We start from the raw sequence: 18,477 nt of genomic DNA, 5'->3' as shown, positions 1-18,477 counted from the left end.
ACGACCCAAATAAATATCCAGATAACTCGGGACTGTGATAAATCTGTCTGGAAGGTGGCTGGATATCACCTCTGTCCAGATAATGTCAGCAGCTCATTGCTCTATCTGGATATTCAATGGTCGCCATTATCCAGGTCAAGAGTTCCCAATCCTATCCTGGGGGAACCCCAGCCAGTTGTTTTCAGAATATCCACAATGAACATGCGTGTGAGAGTTCTGCATACTAAGGAGGTTGATCTCATGCATATTCATTGTGGATATCCTGAAAACCTGTCTGGCTGGGGTTTCTCCGGAAACCCACCAAAATACAGTTCGGAATGAAGAGAGTCAAATATCCAAGAAAATACTCCTCAAAGCCTACAAAATGCGTCACAATACAGGGACCAAATGAATAGATGCTGGTACTCAATTGCCAGGCCATCCTTCAGGGGTGATCACTGAGGGACTCACCCCACAATAGCCAGGTCCCCTGCAACCAGCCATAGAATCTATGAAAGGGCAGCACTGGTATGCAGAGCCTGGGCTCTTTGATTAATCTTGGTGAACAAGGGATCAATTTTAGCAGGCAATAGAAAAGGTGCCAGTACCCTCCCCCCAAGTGCCCCCTGAAAAAAGCCATGCATGCAGTCCACTAAATATGTGAAGACAGGGAATAGAGGCCTCATTACCAGTGCAAGAGCACACACCTTAGCCAAGCCAAGTCAAGAGGGAGGAGTAGCCTAGTGGTTAGTGCAGTGGACTCTGATCTTGGAGAACTGGGTTTGATTCCCACTACAGCTCCTTGTGACTCTGGGCAAGTCACTTAACCCTCCATTGTACCAGGTACAAATAAGTACCTGTATATAATATGTAAACCGCTTTGAATGTAGTTGGAAAAAACACAGAAAAGTGGTATATAAGTTCCATTCCCTTTCCCCTTTCCTCCACCATTAGGCTTCTTAAATCACTGCAGTGCAAAAGTGCTTATTGCATGCCGAAACTCATCTCCCAACCATCTTTCAAATATGCACAAAAATAACATGTGAATCAGCCCAAACCAAACTTAATGTAGCTTGAGTCCTACCCTCTTGAAAATCTACCTCTCATCCCTCAGTTATGGTATGGGCCTTAGATAGCACCCACCCACCCCCTCGTGATTTGATTACATCTCAGGTTTCCCCCCAAATTCCTGTTTGCAGTAGTTTAAGGTTGAGTCTGGAGTTCCATACAACATCAAAGGCTTTTGAAAAGTCAATAAGACATGTAAAGATTATGTCTGTTGATCAGTGTCTGTAGGGTAAAGATATGGCCAGTGGTTCGACGCCATGGAAAGAGGAAGGCGTCTCTAGGGATTAGACACCCCCTTCGCTCAGAGCTCTGTATTAACATTCTTTCCTCTGAGTGGGGGGGCGGGGGGGGGGGCTATGGTGATGTCACACAATCATTATGATCAAACACCATGCCTCACAGCTGCATATACCGTCCCCTCTTCAGAAGGGGACACTCTGGGTGCCTCCTTTCTGGCTGTGTTGGAAATCTTGTGATTCAGGCTGGAATAGATGAGTCCACCGTCCGACTCCACCTTCAACGGAGACAAAACAAATCTGAGTCATGCCAGGACCCTTGACTCCTCCCTACATTTCCCCTAGATCCCCTATCACCTTCCTCTCCCCACCTCTAACCATAGGAGCCAACTTTTCAAAATTATTGGGGGTGCTAAGCCCAATGAAAATAACCCCTCCCTGGACACATACAAGGAATTTTCTCAATATTGAGGGTGCTCAAGCACCCACAGCACCCACAGAGTCGGCTCCAATGCCTCTAACAACCTCTGCTCCCCCCCCCCCCCCCCAGTCCCATTACTGACCTTCTCCTGGGATTCCGGTGAAGACTGTGCAGGTTGTCCAGACACTGGGGGAAGAATGTAAGCAGGTTAGAAAAGAGAAAGACGGGTACGATTTCGTCAGACTCAAAGTGTACAAGCCCTAAAGGCTGGAACTAACCTCCTTTCCTGATGTTTTCATACATCTCAGGCTGAGCTGCTTCGTTTTGGCTTCTACAGAGCAATAATGTAAAATTATACAGTGTTACTTGCATATAAGGGACAGTGGGGAGAACCAGCGTTTTAACTCTAATAAAAACATCTACACTGTAGTTTATGTATTGGGGACAATGGTGGGAGCAGGTATATTATCCTTAAATGTTTATGTTTTCGTTTTTATTATTGTTATTATCCAAGGTGGGTAACAAATCAACATCAAACATATAAACGGCGAGTGACCGTACTCACTCGCAAATGCCCAGTAGAGACTTCCCTCTCTGCCCCGCCCCCATACGTGATGACAGGGGCGGGACAGAGAGGGAAGTCTCTACTGGCATGCTGCAGACGTCGGAACCGCTCCCCCTCCCCCGGAATCGCCGCCGCCCCTCCATCTGGCCCGAGCACTGTGAACTTATATCAGCACGCAGCAGCAGGCACATCAGCAAAGCTGCCGTCGGGTTTCCTTCTCTGCCTTTGTCCCGCCCTCGCCGACGTTACGTCACACGAGGGCGGGACACAAGCAGAGAAGGAAGCCCGCCCTGACGGCAGCTTTGCTGATGTGCCTGCTGCTGCGTGCTGATATAAGTTTACAGTGCTGCTCGGGCCGGGTGGAGGGGCGGCAGCGGCGACTCCGGGGGAGGCGGGGCGGCGCCGACCTCGGGGGGGGGGCCTCAGAAACCCCCCCATTCCAAAAGTAGCCCGTTTTCACGGGCTCAACGGCTAGTACACAATTAGAATACATTCAATGAGCAACTGAAGAAACGCAAATCAGGGGCGTAGCCAGACAGCCAGTTTTGGGTGGGCCTGAGTCCAAAGTGGGTGGGCATGGAATTAATGTCCTCCCCCCCCCCCCCCCCGTCCCTAGCCCCCCTCTGCTCTGCTTTGCTCGCTGCTCTTTGTCCCTCCCTCCTCCTGCAAGCTGAAAATATTAAATACCTGAGTAGCTGAACATTTCCTCCTGCTCTGGCAGTCCGTGCTCTTCCAAACAGCAGGCCAGCAGCACTTTCTTCAAGCTGATGCCACAGCCAGCAGGCTGTGAATACATGAAAACGGGCTGATGTCAGTGTCAGCTCAAGGCAAGTGCTGCCAGCTGCCGTTTGGAAGAGCACCGGCTGCCTGAGGAGGAAATCTTCTGCTGGTGGGGTTTGAGGATCTCTGCCAGTCATAGAAAGTGTGCCACAATTTTGGGTGGGTCTGAGTCCAAATAGGGTGGGCCTTGGGGACATGAACTAGGGCACATGAATTGAGGTAGAAGGGTGGGGGGCAGACTCAGGAGTAATGTCAGGAAGTATTTTTTCATGGACGCTTGGAATGCCCTCCCGCGGGAGGTGGTGGAGATGAAAACGGTAACGGAATTCAAACATGCGTGGGATAAACACAAAGGAATCCTGTTTAGAAGGAATGGATCCGCGGAATCTTAGCGGAGATTAGGTGGCGACGCCGGTAATTGGAAACAAAATGGGAGCTGGGCAGACTTCTACGGTCTACACCCTGATCGTGACTGAATAGATATTGATGGGCTGGATTGTAAATTTTAAGGGGTTTCGATGTTAGCGTCAGAACTTAGTACAAGAAGAGTGCTGGGCAGACTTCTATGGTCTGTGCCCTGAGAAAGGCAAGGACAAATCAAACTCGGGTATAAAGTATCACATACCATGTAAAATGACTTTATCTTGTTGGGAAGACTGGATGGACCGTAAAGGTCTTTATCTGCCGTCATTTGCCATGAAGAATCAACATGAGTGATTTGGTTTGTATTGTCTAGTAGGGATTGCGGAGAGGGGGTGGACTAAATACATTTTTTGATTAGCTTTCGAAGGTAGCCCTTCTTCAGATCAGACTAGACTAGTATAGAAACTGTATGGGGGATGGGAGGGGGAGCTGAGAGTGCAGGCAACCTGTGTATTAAGGCAACACCAGCTTTATCCCTGAGGGGACAGGAGCTAAGGTGCTAAGTTTCGGTCCAGAGAAAAGGAGATGGGAAGAGAGGAGAATTGAGAAGACATTAAATTGCCGGCCCAGATGTCTTTGATTCCCACAGCTTGACCGATGAGTAAATCATTCCTTTTGCTTACCCACTAAATTTGTAACCAGATTCACTGAGTTGGGGGTTAGTTTATGTATTTATTTATTTTCCAAATTTATATCCCACCCATTCTAAAATCCTTGACGGGGTTACAACAGCAACAACACACACACAATTATGAGACCAAAGGGCAAAAAGGTGAGAGAACGTCTCCTAGAAAGGAATTCCCTCTCTTTCCCAACCCCTGCCCCTAGACCCATAAAACAAACTGTAGACCTCAAAGCTGCCAAAACCTACAGACCAGCAAGGGGCCGGCTAAAATAATATAAAATCAAATGGTTCAATTCATGTACGTGGGAAAGTGAGAGGAATGTCAAACAATATGGTGTAACTCACATATGGGGGACAGAGAGAGGTGAGCAGCCATTTTATCCTTAATAGAGAGTTGATCTGTTTGACGTAACCCAAGGACCTATTATTCTGTAATTAGAATATGATACCTTTTCCGTCTGAAATAATTACATGGTATCTGCGTAGAGGGGACACTATGTGGAACTGATCAGTTAAAAATACAACTTACCCCTCTTTAGTGTCTTTTCCTGCTTGTCTTTGTCCTATCAATGGAAGAGATATAAAAAGTGTTTATACCACAGGTGAAAGGAGGGAAAGAGAAAGGGTGAGAGGTAAGTGGGATAGAGAAAGAGACAGGGTGGGATGAGAAACAGGGAGAGAGAGAGAGAGAGAGACGATAGGATGGGAGAGAGAGAGAGAGAGATGGTAGGATGGGAGACACAGAGAGAGAAAGAGAGAGATAGTAGGATGGGAGACACACAGAGAGACAGAGAGGGCAGACAGGGATAAAGAGGTGGAGAGAGGGTGGGATGGGAGATAGTGGGAAAGAGAAAGAAAGAAAGAAAGAAAGAAAGAAAGAAAGAAAGAAAGAAAGAAAGAAAGAGACAGGGAGGGATGGGAGACAGAGAGAGAGAGAGAGAGAGGGATGCTAGGATGGGAGAGAGAGGGGGGGTTGGAATTGGAGAGAGAGACAGAGAAACAAGGCGAGATGGCAAACGGAGAAAGAGGTGGAGACAGGGTGGGATGGGAGACAGGGGGAGCGAGAGAGAGAGACAAAGAGAGAGGAGGGTGCGATGGGAGAGAGAGAGACAGGGTGGAATGGGAGACAGAGAGAGAGAAAGAGAGAGAGGGAGGGAGGGATAGGAGATGGAGGAGAGAGAGAGAGAGAGAGAGAGAGTGACAGAGAGAGAGAGAGAGAGAGAGGGTGGGATGGGAGACACTGAAAGAGAGAGGGGAAGAAGGAGGGAAAGAGGCAGGATACATGAAAGAAATAAAAGAGGGAGACAGGCTGTGTTATGGGGAGGGGGATACAGGGGACTCTTGAGGTAAAGGTGATATAGAGAGAGGCCACAATATCATTGGAACAAGGGCAACTACATAAACCCCTTTAAGGAATTATGGTCTCTGGAATCACCTGCCCCAGGGAGGAGGGAGGGAAATCTTGTTTCACAGAACTAATTAGAATAGAATGAATTCAGCAAAGGCCCTGAAATCCTATTACCTCTGTTCCTCCTCAGGACGAAGCAGGTGGTCCCAATGATACAGATCAACAGGAGTGTGCCAGCCACCACACCAATGATCAGAAAGATGGATGGTTTCCCGCTTCCCTGGTCTCTGTCGATGGGTTCCCTCCATGTTTGAGTTGCTACAGAGGTGGTCTGAGTTGATGTTTGGATTGTGGTAGAGGTGCTCACTGATGAGGAACAGAGCAGAAAAGAGAGGTGAGGGTTGAGAAGGGAACCATTTATCTGCTTAGAATGTGCAAAGAAAACCCAAGCCCTGCCCCTTAAAGGTGATAAAAACAAAATGGCCGCTCTTAAAGCCCCTCTCATGCCTCCCTTCCCTCCTGTTTCAATGCAGAGCTGCTGTGGGAGAGGAACTGTAAAAGGGAGCTTTCCAGAGTGCCACGCTGACTCCCTCCTCCTCCCCCCATCGCCCACCCTATCCATGCGGAGAAAGTCAGCTGCTGACTGCCACCCCCTCCGCTGCAGCTGGAAGCCTTCTGACATGAGGCTTCGTTCCTTCGTTCCTCGCTCCTCACTAGCATGTTGCCAGTTGACTCCATGCCATAATGGACAGGCTAGTCCAATCCTGGCTTTGCCCCATGGAATGCATAGAGTTGTATGTTTATTTAAAAGATTTGATATACCGCCATATCTTGTCACAGGTCATAGCAGTTTGCAATAAAAAAATAAAATGTAAAGCACACACTTAAAAGAATAGAAAGGAACTTCCTAAAAAATAGGAAAGAACATGTTGCATTCCATAAGAACAACATAAAAGTTGCCTGTCCGGCATCACTTACAAAGGGGGTCCCAAATGAGAACTGAAAAAAAATGGGTTTTCAGCAGTACTTTGAATTTACATACAGAGAGTTCTGATTGAATTCGAAGGGGAAGGTTATTCCAAGCTTTGGTGCTAAAAAAAAAAAAAAAAAAAGCTGAGTTCCTAGTTGATTCGTAATTAGAATATTTTGGTGATGGAAGTGAGCATTCATAGATCAGAAAACATGAGATGGCATATATGGAATTGTTAAAGAGGAAAGATAAGAAAGTGTACCTGAATGAAGTGCTCTATGTGCGATGTATAAGACCTTAAAACGGGGGCAAAGGTTTATTGGTAGCCAACGGAGATGCATAAGTAGTGGATTTCTGATCTTCTTATGGAACTCAATGGGACAGTTGGAGCTTTAGGTCCACAAATGCCATGTAACAGACCAGGTCTGGTTTAACTTCTTCCATGTGGAATGGAGCCAGTTGGCAACCCTACTCTACACCCAAATGGTCACAGCCTTTGCTCTTCACTAATGAGTTGCATAGGTCACCACCAACTTCCCACCTCACGCCCTTCCTCATGTCTCTCTCAGGCCAACTCATTTCCATCCTTCCTACCCTCTTCCTTGCCATTTACAGCTATAGTAGCAGCAAAGGATCTAATGGCCTCAGCAACAGCAGATCTGCAGCAGAAAGTCAGTACATTAAGTCCTTCTAAATGGGCTTCCTGCTAACAGTGGAGGAGGAATGACCATGGTGCAGTTACGAACAGAGCAGAGAAGGAGTAGGGGGAGTTGGCTCTTCCCAAACAACGAAGGAGATGTATAGATGGTTAATCGTCTTTATTACAAAACATCAAAAACGACTCGACACAGCGGCTGTGTTTTGGCGTCTAAGCGCCTGCTTCAGGAGTCCACGTAGAAAACGGTAGAGGAAATCTCTCTCGCAGATGGTGTCCAAAGAGCTTTGATTCCCCAAATCTTCAGCAACATTAAAAGAGACCCGACATGGCTCGTGTTTCAGCCTTGCATCAGGGGTCAATATGTGAAACTGCAAAAAGTACTGACTGATTGCCATATCCACCAATGTTCCTGAAGGTTATACTATCTTTTTGTAATATTTGTTTAGAAACTACTCACAATTGTATATTTAGCGTCATGCTCCCAACCATTTGGAATTCTCTGCTACGCTATCTTCACCTAGAATCTTCATTTCAAGCATTCAAGAGAGGTCTGATAATTTTCGTCTTCACTGATGTCTTTGGTAGTTAATATGTTGCTAGTGGTTGTATGAGAGTGTGGGAACTTGACCCAATGGCCGAGAGACTTACATAATCTTTATTATCTTTATTATGAACAGAATTAGAAAAGGTACAGAGAAGGGCGACAAAAATAATTAAGGGAATGTGACGACTTCCCTATGAGGAAAGTCAAAAGCAGCTAGGGCTCTTCAGCTTGGAGAAAAGAGGGGAGATACGATAGAGGTCTATAAAATAATGAATGGAATGGAACAGGTAGATGTGAATCACTTGTTTACTCTTTCCAAAAATACTAGGACTGGGGGGCACGTAATGAAGCTACTAAGTAGTAAACTTAAAGAAACCAGAGAAAATTTCTTCACTCAACGTGTAATTAAACTCTGCAATTCATTGGCAGAGAATGTGGTAAAAGCAGTTAACTTAGTGGGGTTTTAAAAAAGTTTGGATAACTTCTACCCATTATTAAGATGGACTTGGGGAAAATCCACTGCTTATCTCTAGGATTTCCAGTGGGTGATCAGCAGCAGTAGGAGAAGAGACCGACTGTCCCTTGACAAAGCATACGAGCGAAACAGGCACCTGTCGGGATAGTAAGGAGTCCTGGAATCGTTTGAGGACATGCACACAGATAAGTGTTTGTTATCTCCACTGCAGTAAATGAGAAAACTCCTACTGAAAGTACATTGGTCATATTTTTGAACAAGTTGACATTTTAAGTTTGACACAAAAGAAGAAAAAAGGACACTATAAGCATTAAAAAAATATACAAAAATTGATACGGATGGCAGGAGGCCGTCTATGATTATAATTGTCATGTTGATTAGGCATATCAAATCGATGAGAATCTATTTGCCTCGGTGACTGTATGAGACTCCCCCTTATCATAATAATTTGGTGACCAGTTGACTTGAGTTCTACCATTTAGTTGGGGGTATACACATACATTTGTGGTAGAGCACCGCCACTAGGGTTTTGACAGTATCTCTAGGATAAGCAGCATAAAATGTATTGTACTCTTTTGGGATCATGCCAATACTTGTAACCTGGATTGGCTACTGTTGGAAACAGGACACTGGGCTTGAAGGACCTTCAGTCTGTCCCAGTAGGGCAAACACTTAATGTACTTATCTACATATTTTATTTCATTTTTTAAATATTGTTTTGTAAACCACCATGACGACATCGCCTTTGGAGGTATATCAATATGCAATAAACTTGAAACTGAAGAGACAGTAATGCATTTCCTCCCGTACTGAAATATAAGAAATGCACATTTTCAAAGCTTACACATCTCATTCTCTAAAAATTGACAGTAGAATTCTTTTGTGCTTTTATTATCTGATCATTTCCTTTTCTGTTGAATTGGTCTATGTCTCTCTTTACCACTTTCTATTGTTGGTTTTCTCCTAAATCCTTCTTCAGGGTCTCATTTCCATTTTCTGTTTCTTCACTCTCCCTGTTTTCTCCCCTTCATTCCCTAAATGAAGGGGAGAAACACAGCAGCCGGACTCGTATTTGGAAAAACGAAATATGAAAGCGCCAAACCCTTAAGAGAAAAACTACATTGGCTCTCATTAAAAGAACGCATTGCGTTCAAAGTTTGCACCCTGGTTCACAAAATCGTTCACGGAGAAGCCCCGATCTATATGTCAGACCTCATAGATCTGCCAACCAGGAACACAAAAAAATCAGCACGCACATTTCTTGAATCTCCACTACCCCAGCTGTAAAGGGCTTAAATACAAAACCAAATATGCATCTAGCTTCTCCTACATTAGCACTCAACTCTGGAACGCACTACCAAAGACCATAAAAACAATGAACGACCTAACAATCTTCCGAAAACTACTGAAAACTGACCTATTCAAGAAGGCATACCATAATGATTCTTCCTAAATACCAGACAACTAGACGTCACACGAACTAGACAAAACCGAACTCTTTATACTTGACGGACTACCTCGTTGCTACCAATATAAGCTACGCAATACGCACTACCACTTTATTTCTTATGCTGGAAATGTTCTTCTATAGACGACTAGTTAACTTATGTTATAACCTATTCTATCAAGCAGGAACTTCTACGTAATACCATTCTGTATTCCACGTTACTATGTGTGTGCCTTAATGCAATATCATTTGTAATTCTTCACCCGGTAATGGTGATCGCCATTACGGCATAATGTAAGCCACATTGAGCCTGCAAATTGGTGGGAAAATGTGGGATACAAATGCTACAAATAAAGAAATCTGACATTGATCCTTCTGTTTCATTTTTTTTATATCCTTATCTCTCATCTGCCTTTTTACCTAACTAGATTTCATTCTTCTCACCCCTTCTTCAGTCTCCCTTCTTTTCACCTACTTCCCAGCTTTCTAGTTCCAACTCTTACTTCCCTAAATCTCAGATTCTGGATCTGGTTTGGGAGGCAGTTGAAAAGGACAAAGATATTTGGACAAGGCCAGAGACAAAGGAATGTGAGGAAAGTTGGGCATGGGGGAGGTAAAAGGGAGATCCTCTGTCCTTGGCCTTCTTCAAATACCTCTGTCCTTTTCAACTGCCTCCCAAACCTTCCCCAACCATCCAGATCCTTCAAACTGTTTTTGCTTCCCATATTTCTGCACTTGCTCTCACAGCCCTACTCATATTCCTTACCCCAGTCCCTGTTGTCCTCATAACCCTTGCTCAGTTTCTTAGTCCCCAGTCTTCCACCCTATCCAGTCCCCGAGTCCTCACTCACAATCCTACCCAAACTGTGATTCCCCGTTTACACTCCAAACCCAGCCGGTCTTAGAATCTGTCTTCTTCTGCCCCCACCCACAGGAGCCAGCTTTGTGGATGCCAGTGGGTATCGAGTACCCCCACTATTGAACAGGCTCCTTCATTGTGCCCATGGAAGGGTACTTTGTATTGTGCTTGACAAGCACCCCCCATACATTTTGAAATTTCGGCACCTATGCGCCTACTAATTCTAACAGTACCCACCTAAGCCTGAACCCAGTACCTTCTTTCCTGCCTCCTTCTCCACTTCCTCAGCACCTGCCCGTCTACATGTGTATTGTTTGTTTACTCTTTCCAAAAATACTACATAAGTACATAAGTAATGCCACACTGGGAAAAGACCGAGGGTCCATCGAGCCCAGCATCCTGTCCACGACAGCGGCCAATCCAGGCCAAGGGCACCTGGCAAGCTTCCCAAACGTACAAACATTCTATACATGTTATTTCTGGAATTGTGGATTTTTCCCAAGTCCATGTAGTAGTGGTTTATGGACTTGTCCTTTAGGAAAACATCTAACCCCTTTTTAAACTCTGTCAAGCTAACCGCCTTCACCACGTTCTCCAGCAACGAATTCCAGAGTGCGTTGGGTGAAGAAACATTTTCTCAGATTTGTTTTAAATTTACTACACTGTAGTTTCATCGCATGCCCCCTAGTCCTAGTATTTTTGGAAAGCGTGAACAGACGCTTCACATCCACCTGTTCCACTCCACTCATTATTTTATATACCTCTATCATGTCTCCCCTCAGCCGTCTCTTCTCAAAGCTGAAAAGCCCTAGCCTCCTTAGTCTTTCTTTATAGGGAAGTCATCCCATCCCCGCTATCATTTTAGTCGCCCTTCGCTGCACCTTTTCCAATTCTACTATATCTTTCTTGAGATGCGGCGACCAGAATTGAACACAATACTCAAGGACCAGGGGGCATGCAATGAAGCTACAAAATAGTAAATTTAATACAAATAGGAGAAATCATTTCTTCACTCAATGTGTAATTCAACTCAGGAATTCGTTGCCAGAGAATGTGGTAAAGGCAGTTAGCATAGCAGGGTTTAAAAAAGGTCTGGATGAGTTCCTAAAGGAAACATCCATAGACCATTATTGAAATGGACTTGGGGAAACTCCACTGCTTATTTCTGGGATAAGCTGCATAAAATGTATTGAACTTTTTTGGGATCTTGCCAGGTATTTGTGCCCTGTTTTGGCCACTGTTGGAAACAGGATGCTGGGCTTGACGGATCTTTGGTCTGTCCCAGTGTGGCAATACTTATGTACTTATTTTCTTCTCTAATATTCCTTGATCCAGCCTTTCATCCTTTTTACCCCAGCATCTATCCCCATGCCTCCCTTGCTTTTTCCTCTCCCTTCTCACTGCTGAGCGTCCACCCGTTTCTCCCACCCTCCCTCCAGCGTCTGCCAACATTAGATTATTGGCCCAGTCCCAGCTCCAGCTCTCTTCCAACCCCAGTAAAACCTTCTTCCATACCAAGAGTCTCCCTTCCAGCATCATTAACCACCCCTAGAATCAGCCTCGAAGCCCCCCAGTTTCATTCCTCACCTCCTCCCTCCCCCCTTCTTGCCACTACCCCCACTCCTGCAGTCCTGCTCTTCTTCAGCCCATCTAACCTCCTGTGGCCGGAGCCCGGGTGCTGGAAGAGGCAGGGGCGGGTTTGGAAAGAAAGCAAGATGCAGATTTCCAGTACAGATATTAATGGTCTTCAGGAGTAGCTGCTAATAACAGTACAGCCACATTTAATCACACTTTACCTGCCACACTGAGCGCCGTCCCTGAGATGTTTTGCCACACTTCAGTTCTTCCACCGCTTCCTATCACTTCCACTCGGCAGAAGTACCTTTCACTGTCCTCCTTCCTCAGGTCTGTTATTTTGATAGAGGCTGTGTTTTTCCTCAGTGGGTCCCCATCCAGGAAGATCCGTCCCCTGTAATCCTGATGGGTGAATTTCTCAGTGTGTCTATAGATATAACCTCCATGGAAGTTGTTAATTCTCCAGTACACGTTCACATTCTGGGTGGGCCCAAAGTCCCTGGGGTAGGAGAAGGAGCAGGGAAGGGTGACGGACCCCCCCACCACAGCTGAGACTGACTCCGGCTGAAACACATCGAACCTGGGATGCTGGGCAGAGACTGGAAGCAGAGAGACAAATTATAAACTGGATAAACTGATTGTGCGAACTGTGGAAGATAATTACTCGGAGACATTTCAACTATGGTCACCGACAGTGACCTAACAGATGTCACAGGTCAGGAACTTGTGACCCATCCACTCTGCCTACCTATCCTTTTCTTGTGTTTCTACTTGATAACATTGAAATCCCCATTAAGTACTGAGAGGGGAAATTATCAACATGGGCTATTGTTAATTTGGCTTATTTTAGAACAAGTTGGGTTATTATAGTACAAGGGACAGGCAGGGATGGAGGAGATTCCATTGGGGATGGGAGGGGGTGTGAATGTTTCTGTCATTGCTTGTTCCCTCCAGTGGGTACACATGAGTGCGTTAAGCCAGTGGTTCCCAAACCTGATCCTGGAGGCACCACAGCCAGTCAGGGTTTTGGGATATCCACAATGAATATTCATGAGAGAGATTTGCATGCAGTGGAGGCAGTACACTGACCCAACATAACAATACCGGTCACTTGCGACACAACATAACCAAAAACTGCAACGGACATTACCTGACTCTTCTTCCCCCTTTTCCTCTCTAAGTTCCCCCCAACTGTTTCCTACCATACATATACCTCATTATACCACAATATCACTTTGTATTCATTCATACTATGTATTTGTTCGAACCGTAACTGGCTAACGCCGTTAACGGTTATATGTAAGCCACATTGAGCCTGCAAAAGGTGGGAAAATGTGGGATACAAATATTACAAATAATAATAATAATGCAAATCTCTGTCATAAATATTAATTGGGGATATCCCAAAACCCTGACTGGCTGGGATGCCTCCAGGACCAGGTTTGGGAACCTCTGCCTTAAGCCCTGGTATTTAAAGGTTTGAATTTAAGACCATATATCATTTTGCTATCCTTTCTCTGAACCGCTTTCATCTTGTCAAAATCCTTACGAATATCTGGCCTACAGAAATCAACACAGTTCTCAAAGGTAGGCGATCATTGGTTGCCTATAATTGTGCTATTTCTACAGAGCAGACGTTCTTGACCGAGGACACACCAAACCAGTCTGGTTTTCAGGATATCTGCAATGAATATACCAGTGACGTAGCTACGTGGGGCCAGGGAGGGCCTGGGCCCCCATAGATTTGGCCCTGGACCCCCCTGCTGATGACCCTCTCGACCCCCCCTCCCGCCGCCATGGGCTACCTTTGCTGGCGGGGGAGCCAAATCCCCGCCAGCTGAGGAGGTCCTCTTCTTCCCGCGAAGGCTTCGTTCTGTTTCTGACGTCCTGCCTCACAGAAAAAAAAAAGAAGCCTTGCAGATCAGTCAGGCTTCGTTCTGTTTCTGTGAGTCTGACATCCGACGTCAGAAACAGAACGAAGCCTTCGTGGGAAGAAGAGGACCTCGGCTGGCGGGGATTGGGATCCCCCGCCAGCAAAGGTAGGTGACGGCGGGGAGGGTTGGCGGCAGGAGAGGGGGGTCGAGAGGGTCATCGGCAGGGGTCATCAAAGTTGGCAACGACGGCAGCTATGGGTGGGTCGATAATGACTGGGGGGGGGGGTCGGTGGTGCCGGAGCGGGGCTAAAATGTGCCCCCTCACCTCGGGCTCTGGACCCCCCTCCCGCCGAAGTCTGGCTACGCCCCTGGAATATACATAAACAGGGTATCTGTATTTCAATATAGCTGTATCAATTTCTACAACACAATATATCAATCACAACTGTACATAATTACAAATCTATATTATCTCTCAAATCTACTCTTCCAAAATCCATATACTATTATGTGTATTTTGGAAGAGTAGATTTGAGAGATAATAAAGGTTTGTAATTATGTATAGTTGTGATTGATATATTGTGTTGTAAAAATGAATATACATGAGACATATTTTCACGTACTAGCTCCATCGTATGCAAATCTATCTGATACATATTCATTGTGGGTATCCTAAAAACCTGACTGGCTGAGAACCCCTGCCATAGTGAATGAGACCTTAAAAAAAGAATATTCCCATTGCCACGGCCTTCTCTTTCCTGAGGTTCATCTACCGAAAGACCTGGGGAAATGCTTTAATTGAAGGGCGGCTGCCTCCATTCCCAGGCCCCCCCCCCTCCCCTACTGCCAGAGTTGGCTGCACAGGGTAATGAAGTGGTCCCCAGGCCTATCTGAAAGTGAAACGCTTATTACAACAAAATACAGTTGAGCGGAGACACAAGAACAGGCAAGTGGGGGGGGGGGGGGGGGGAAAGGGGAGCAGGGGCGTAGCCAGACCTCGGCGGGAGGGGGGTCCAGAGCACAACGCTAACCGGGCGGTAATCGGCAGTGTACGCACACTGACGCTTACCGCCCAGTTAGCGCGTGAGACCTTACCGCCAAGACAATGGGTGGCGGTTAAGGTCTCAGGCCGAAAATGGACGTGCGCTCATTTTGATTTTGCCGCGCGTCTATTTTCGGCCACAAAAAAAAATGACTTTTTTTTTTCCGGGCGCGCTGAAAAATGGAACTGCGCGATCCAAAACAAGTGCCTACAGCAGCGCAGGCCACTTTTTAGTGCGCCTTAGTTTTTCCACCTTTCTTAATACGAGGGATTCCCAATTCTATTACCATCCTGGTCGACTTTCTGTGCGCCTTCTGGAGATCAGCCCCCACCCTTTTTTTCAGGTGGGGAGGTCAAAGCTGAACAAAATATTCCAGGTGTGATTGCGCCAAAGCCTGACCAGAGGCACAGTAATGCCCTTGAATTTCTTATCGATGCTTTTCCAAATCAAATTTAACATCTGGATGACTCTTTTGTCCACCATTGCCCACTGTGCCAATGGTTCTCCACAGTAACTCCGAGTCCCCTCTCTTGATAGCAGTTCCCCAGAATGCCCCCCCCCTCCTCTGTACTGGAAGTTTGGATTTTTTTGTCCCTGTCTGCTGCACTTTCTACTTGTCTATATTAAATTGCATTTGCCATTTGAATGCCTAAGTTCCTACTCTTTCTAGATCCTCTCTCACTTAGCTGAGATTGGGAGGCAGGGCTGGTGTTTGGGAGGTGGGGCTAGTGCTGGGCAAGACTTCTGCGGTCTGTGTCCTGAAAATGGGGCTAGTTCTGGGCAAGACTTTTGCGGTCTGTGTCCTGAAAATGGGGCTAGTTCCGGGCAAGACTTCTACGGTCTGTGTCCTGAAAATGGGGCTAGTTCCGGGCAAGACTTCTGCGGTCTGTGTCCTGAAAATGGGGCTAGTTCCGGGCAAGACTTCTGCGGTCTGTGTCCTGAAAATGGGGCTAGTTCTGGGCAAGATTTCTACGGTCTGTGTCCTGAAAATGGGGCTAGTTCCGGGCAAGACTTCTACGGTCTGTGTCCTGAAAATGGGGCTAGTTCTGGGCAAGACTTCTGCGGTCTGTGTCCTGAAAATGGGGCTAGTTCCGGGCAAGACTTCTACGGTCTGTGTCCTGAAAATGGGGCTAGTTCCGGGCAAGACTTCTGCGGTCTGTGTCCTGAAAATGGGGCTAGTTCTGGGCAAGATTTCTACGGTCTATGTCCTGAAAATGGGGTAGTTCTGGGCAAGACTTCTACGGTCTGTGTCCTGAAAATGGCAGATACAAATCAAGGTAAGGTATACACAAGAAGTAGCACATATGAGTTTATCTTGTTGGGCAGACTAGATGGACCGTGCAGGTCTTTTTCTGCCGTCATCTACTACGTTACTATGTTATATTGTATTGGCAGTACTTTGTCCGGTGGTGCGGAGGGCTACCCTGATCCTTAAACTTTTAGATGGGAGGCGGGGCTGGTGTTTGGGTGGTGGGGCTAGTTCTGGGCAAGACTTCTGCGGTCTGTGTCCTGAAAATGGGGCTAGTTCTGGGCAAGACTTCTACGGTCTGTGTCCTGAAAATGGCAGATACAAATCAAGGTAAGGTATACACAAGAAGTAGCACATATGAGTTTATCTTGTTGGGCAGACTAGATGGACCGTGCAGGCCTTTTTCTGCCATCATCTACTACGTTACTATGTTATATTGTATTGGCAGTACTTTGTCCGGTGGTGCGGAGGGCTACCCTGATCCTTAAACTTTTAGATGGGAGGCGGGGCTGGTGTTTGGGTGGTGGGGCTAGTTCTGGGCAAGACTTCTACGGTCTGTGTCCTGAAAATGGCAGATACAAATCAAGGTAAGGTATACACAAGAAGTAGCACATATGAGTTTATCTTGTTGGGCAGACTGGATGGACAGTGCAGGTCTTTCTCTGCCGTCATCTACTATGTTACCACGTTACTATGTACATAATAGTTTGTGTTCTAACTCTACACAGTTTTATAACCTCTCTGAATTTCACAATCTCACTCACTACTCCGTTCTCTAGATTATTAGTAAACAAGTTTTAATAGTGCCCGGCCTAGTACCAACCCTTGGGGCACTCTCCTGCGTACCCCTCCAGTTTGAGACCTGGTCATTCCATTCAACTCACTATCACCTTCCCTTTAGCCAGTGTCTGTACATTGTCCCCCATCCCATAGCCTCTCAGTTTCTCAAGTAATCTCTCATGTATTACTTTGCCAAATGGCTTTTTAAAGTTCAAACATATATTATGCTCACTGGCTCATCTTCTTCCTTTTGTGTGGTTACAACCTCAAACATTCTAATGATGAAACAGCCTTAGGAATGACAATTACCGCTTTCACACAGTATTCCTGTCACACCCTCCTCTATCGCACTGTATCTATCATGCTCATCTATATTGTATATCAGACCCATCACATGCTGAACATATGATTGAGATAAATATTTCTTTGAAAAGAAAAAAGTCCTTTGTCACTTACCATCAGAGGTACAGCACAGGAACATTACCGTCAGTACCAGGAGTGCGGCCATACTGATATGAAGCACTAATCTTCCCTTCCCAGAGATGGACCTCACGTTACCTTCTGCCTCTTTCTATCCCTCCCCAGTGCAACCTGTAATTACCTTCTGACCATCTCCTTTCTAGCCCCCTCCTCATCAATATAGCATCTTATTAATATCTGACTGAGTCTATCTTTCCTCTCCTCTGCCTTTCTCTATTCCTTCCCCAGAACAGTATCTTTTCTGTCTTTTCTTTGGGTTATCCTTTGTCTGTCTTTTTCTACCCCTAGCCTCAGAGTCACTCTTCAGCTGTCTCTTTTGGCTTCCCTCCGATTATTCAGTTCTCTGTTGCCCAGCTGCTGTTGTTTCTTTCCTTTACTTCTGCTAAACACTATCATACTGACATCACACTCTGGTGTAATTTCCTTCTGTAGTATTTCCCCCAAAATGTTTGAGAAATACCAAGAGGCATCACAAGAGACACAGACCCCAGCACTTACCCTCCCCCCCCCCCCGCACAAAAGCGCTGTTTCCCCAAGATTCACCCATCACCTCCCCCTCCCCCACTCCAACACACTGTCATAAGATTTACACATTTATTGATTGATTTATTCTATGACTTGGATTAAAATGTGTTCAGTTCATATTTGTTTTTAACGGTTCAATAGGCACTTATTATTGTATACTTTGTGTTGTTTTGGTTTTATAATGAGTGGAGTGGAACAGGTGGATGTGAAGCGTCTGTTCACGCTTTCCAAAAATACTAGGACTAGGGGGCATGCGATGAAACTACAGTGCAGTAAATTTAAAACAACGCATAATTGCATTTGTATCCCACATTTTCCCACCTATCTGCAAGCTCAATGTGGCTTACAATTTTCCGTCATGGCTTATGTCATTTCAGAATACATATACAATTGGTCATATATATAGAACATGAATGCTAAATGAACAGTCGGGCAAAAAAAGGGAAAATATTCAAATGGTTTCACATATTGAACATGGATTGCATATTAAAATTAAACAATACGATATAGGGATAACGTAATCCAATTGTTAAGTAAATGATGGTGAATTACA

The 18,477-nt window shown here is 45.7% G+C and overlaps 1 protein-coding gene across 2 annotated transcripts; it reads right to left on the bottom strand.

Annotated features, from left to right (window-relative positions):
• Nucleotides 1–1,375: 1,375 nt before the first annotated feature.
• LOC115458074 (paired immunoglobulin-like type 2 receptor beta) lies at nucleotides 1,376–17,746 on the bottom strand. Of its 2 annotated transcripts, XM_030187884.1 has the most exons (8): nucleotides 17,521–17,746; nucleotides 17,376–17,477; nucleotides 12,195–12,572; nucleotides 5,620–5,811; nucleotides 4,627–4,660; nucleotides 1,983–2,035; nucleotides 1,852–1,890; nucleotides 1,376–1,563 (listed from the first exon to the last, which is right to left on the bottom strand). In XM_030187884.1, the coding sequence occupies exons 1-8, from the start codon at nucleotides 17,552–17,554 to the stop codon at nucleotides 1,430–1,432; spliced, it is 966 nt and encodes a 321-aa protein (XP_030043744.1). In that variant the 5' UTR covers nucleotides 17,555–17,746; the 3' UTR covers nucleotides 1,376–1,429. The 2 variants fall into 2 exon arrangements, with proteins under 2 accessions (XP_030043744.1, XP_030043745.1); XM_030187885.1 differs by having other exon boundaries at nucleotides 1,376–1,561; nucleotides 1,847–1,890; nucleotides 17,376–17,746.
• Nucleotides 17,747–18,477: the final 731 nt, after the last annotated feature.

This window comes from Microcaecilia unicolor, chromosome 14 (genome assembly GCF_901765095.1).
Source record: "Microcaecilia unicolor chromosome 14, aMicUni1.1, whole genome shotgun sequence".
Taxonomy (NCBI): domain Eukaryota; kingdom Metazoa; phylum Chordata; class Amphibia; order Gymnophiona; family Siphonopidae; genus Microcaecilia; species Microcaecilia unicolor.
Note: the sequence above shows the minus strand (reverse complement) of the source record. Positions and strands in the feature narration are given on the sequence as shown.

Bases quoted from the DNA above. Each gene is read 5' to 3' on its own strand.
- LOC115458074 (XM_030187884.1), bottom strand. From the start codon at position 17,554: ATGAGGAGGGGGCTAGAAAGGAGATGGTCAGAAG. The intron at 2,036-4,626 runs GTAAGTTGTATT...ATTGCTCTGTAG, and splicing joins GGAAAAGACACTAAAGAGGG to AAGCCAAAACGAAGCAGCTC. The intron at 1,891-1,982 runs GTTAGTTCCAGC...TTCTTCCCCCAG, and splicing joins TGAAAACATCAGGAAAGGAG to TGTCTGGACAACCTGCACAG.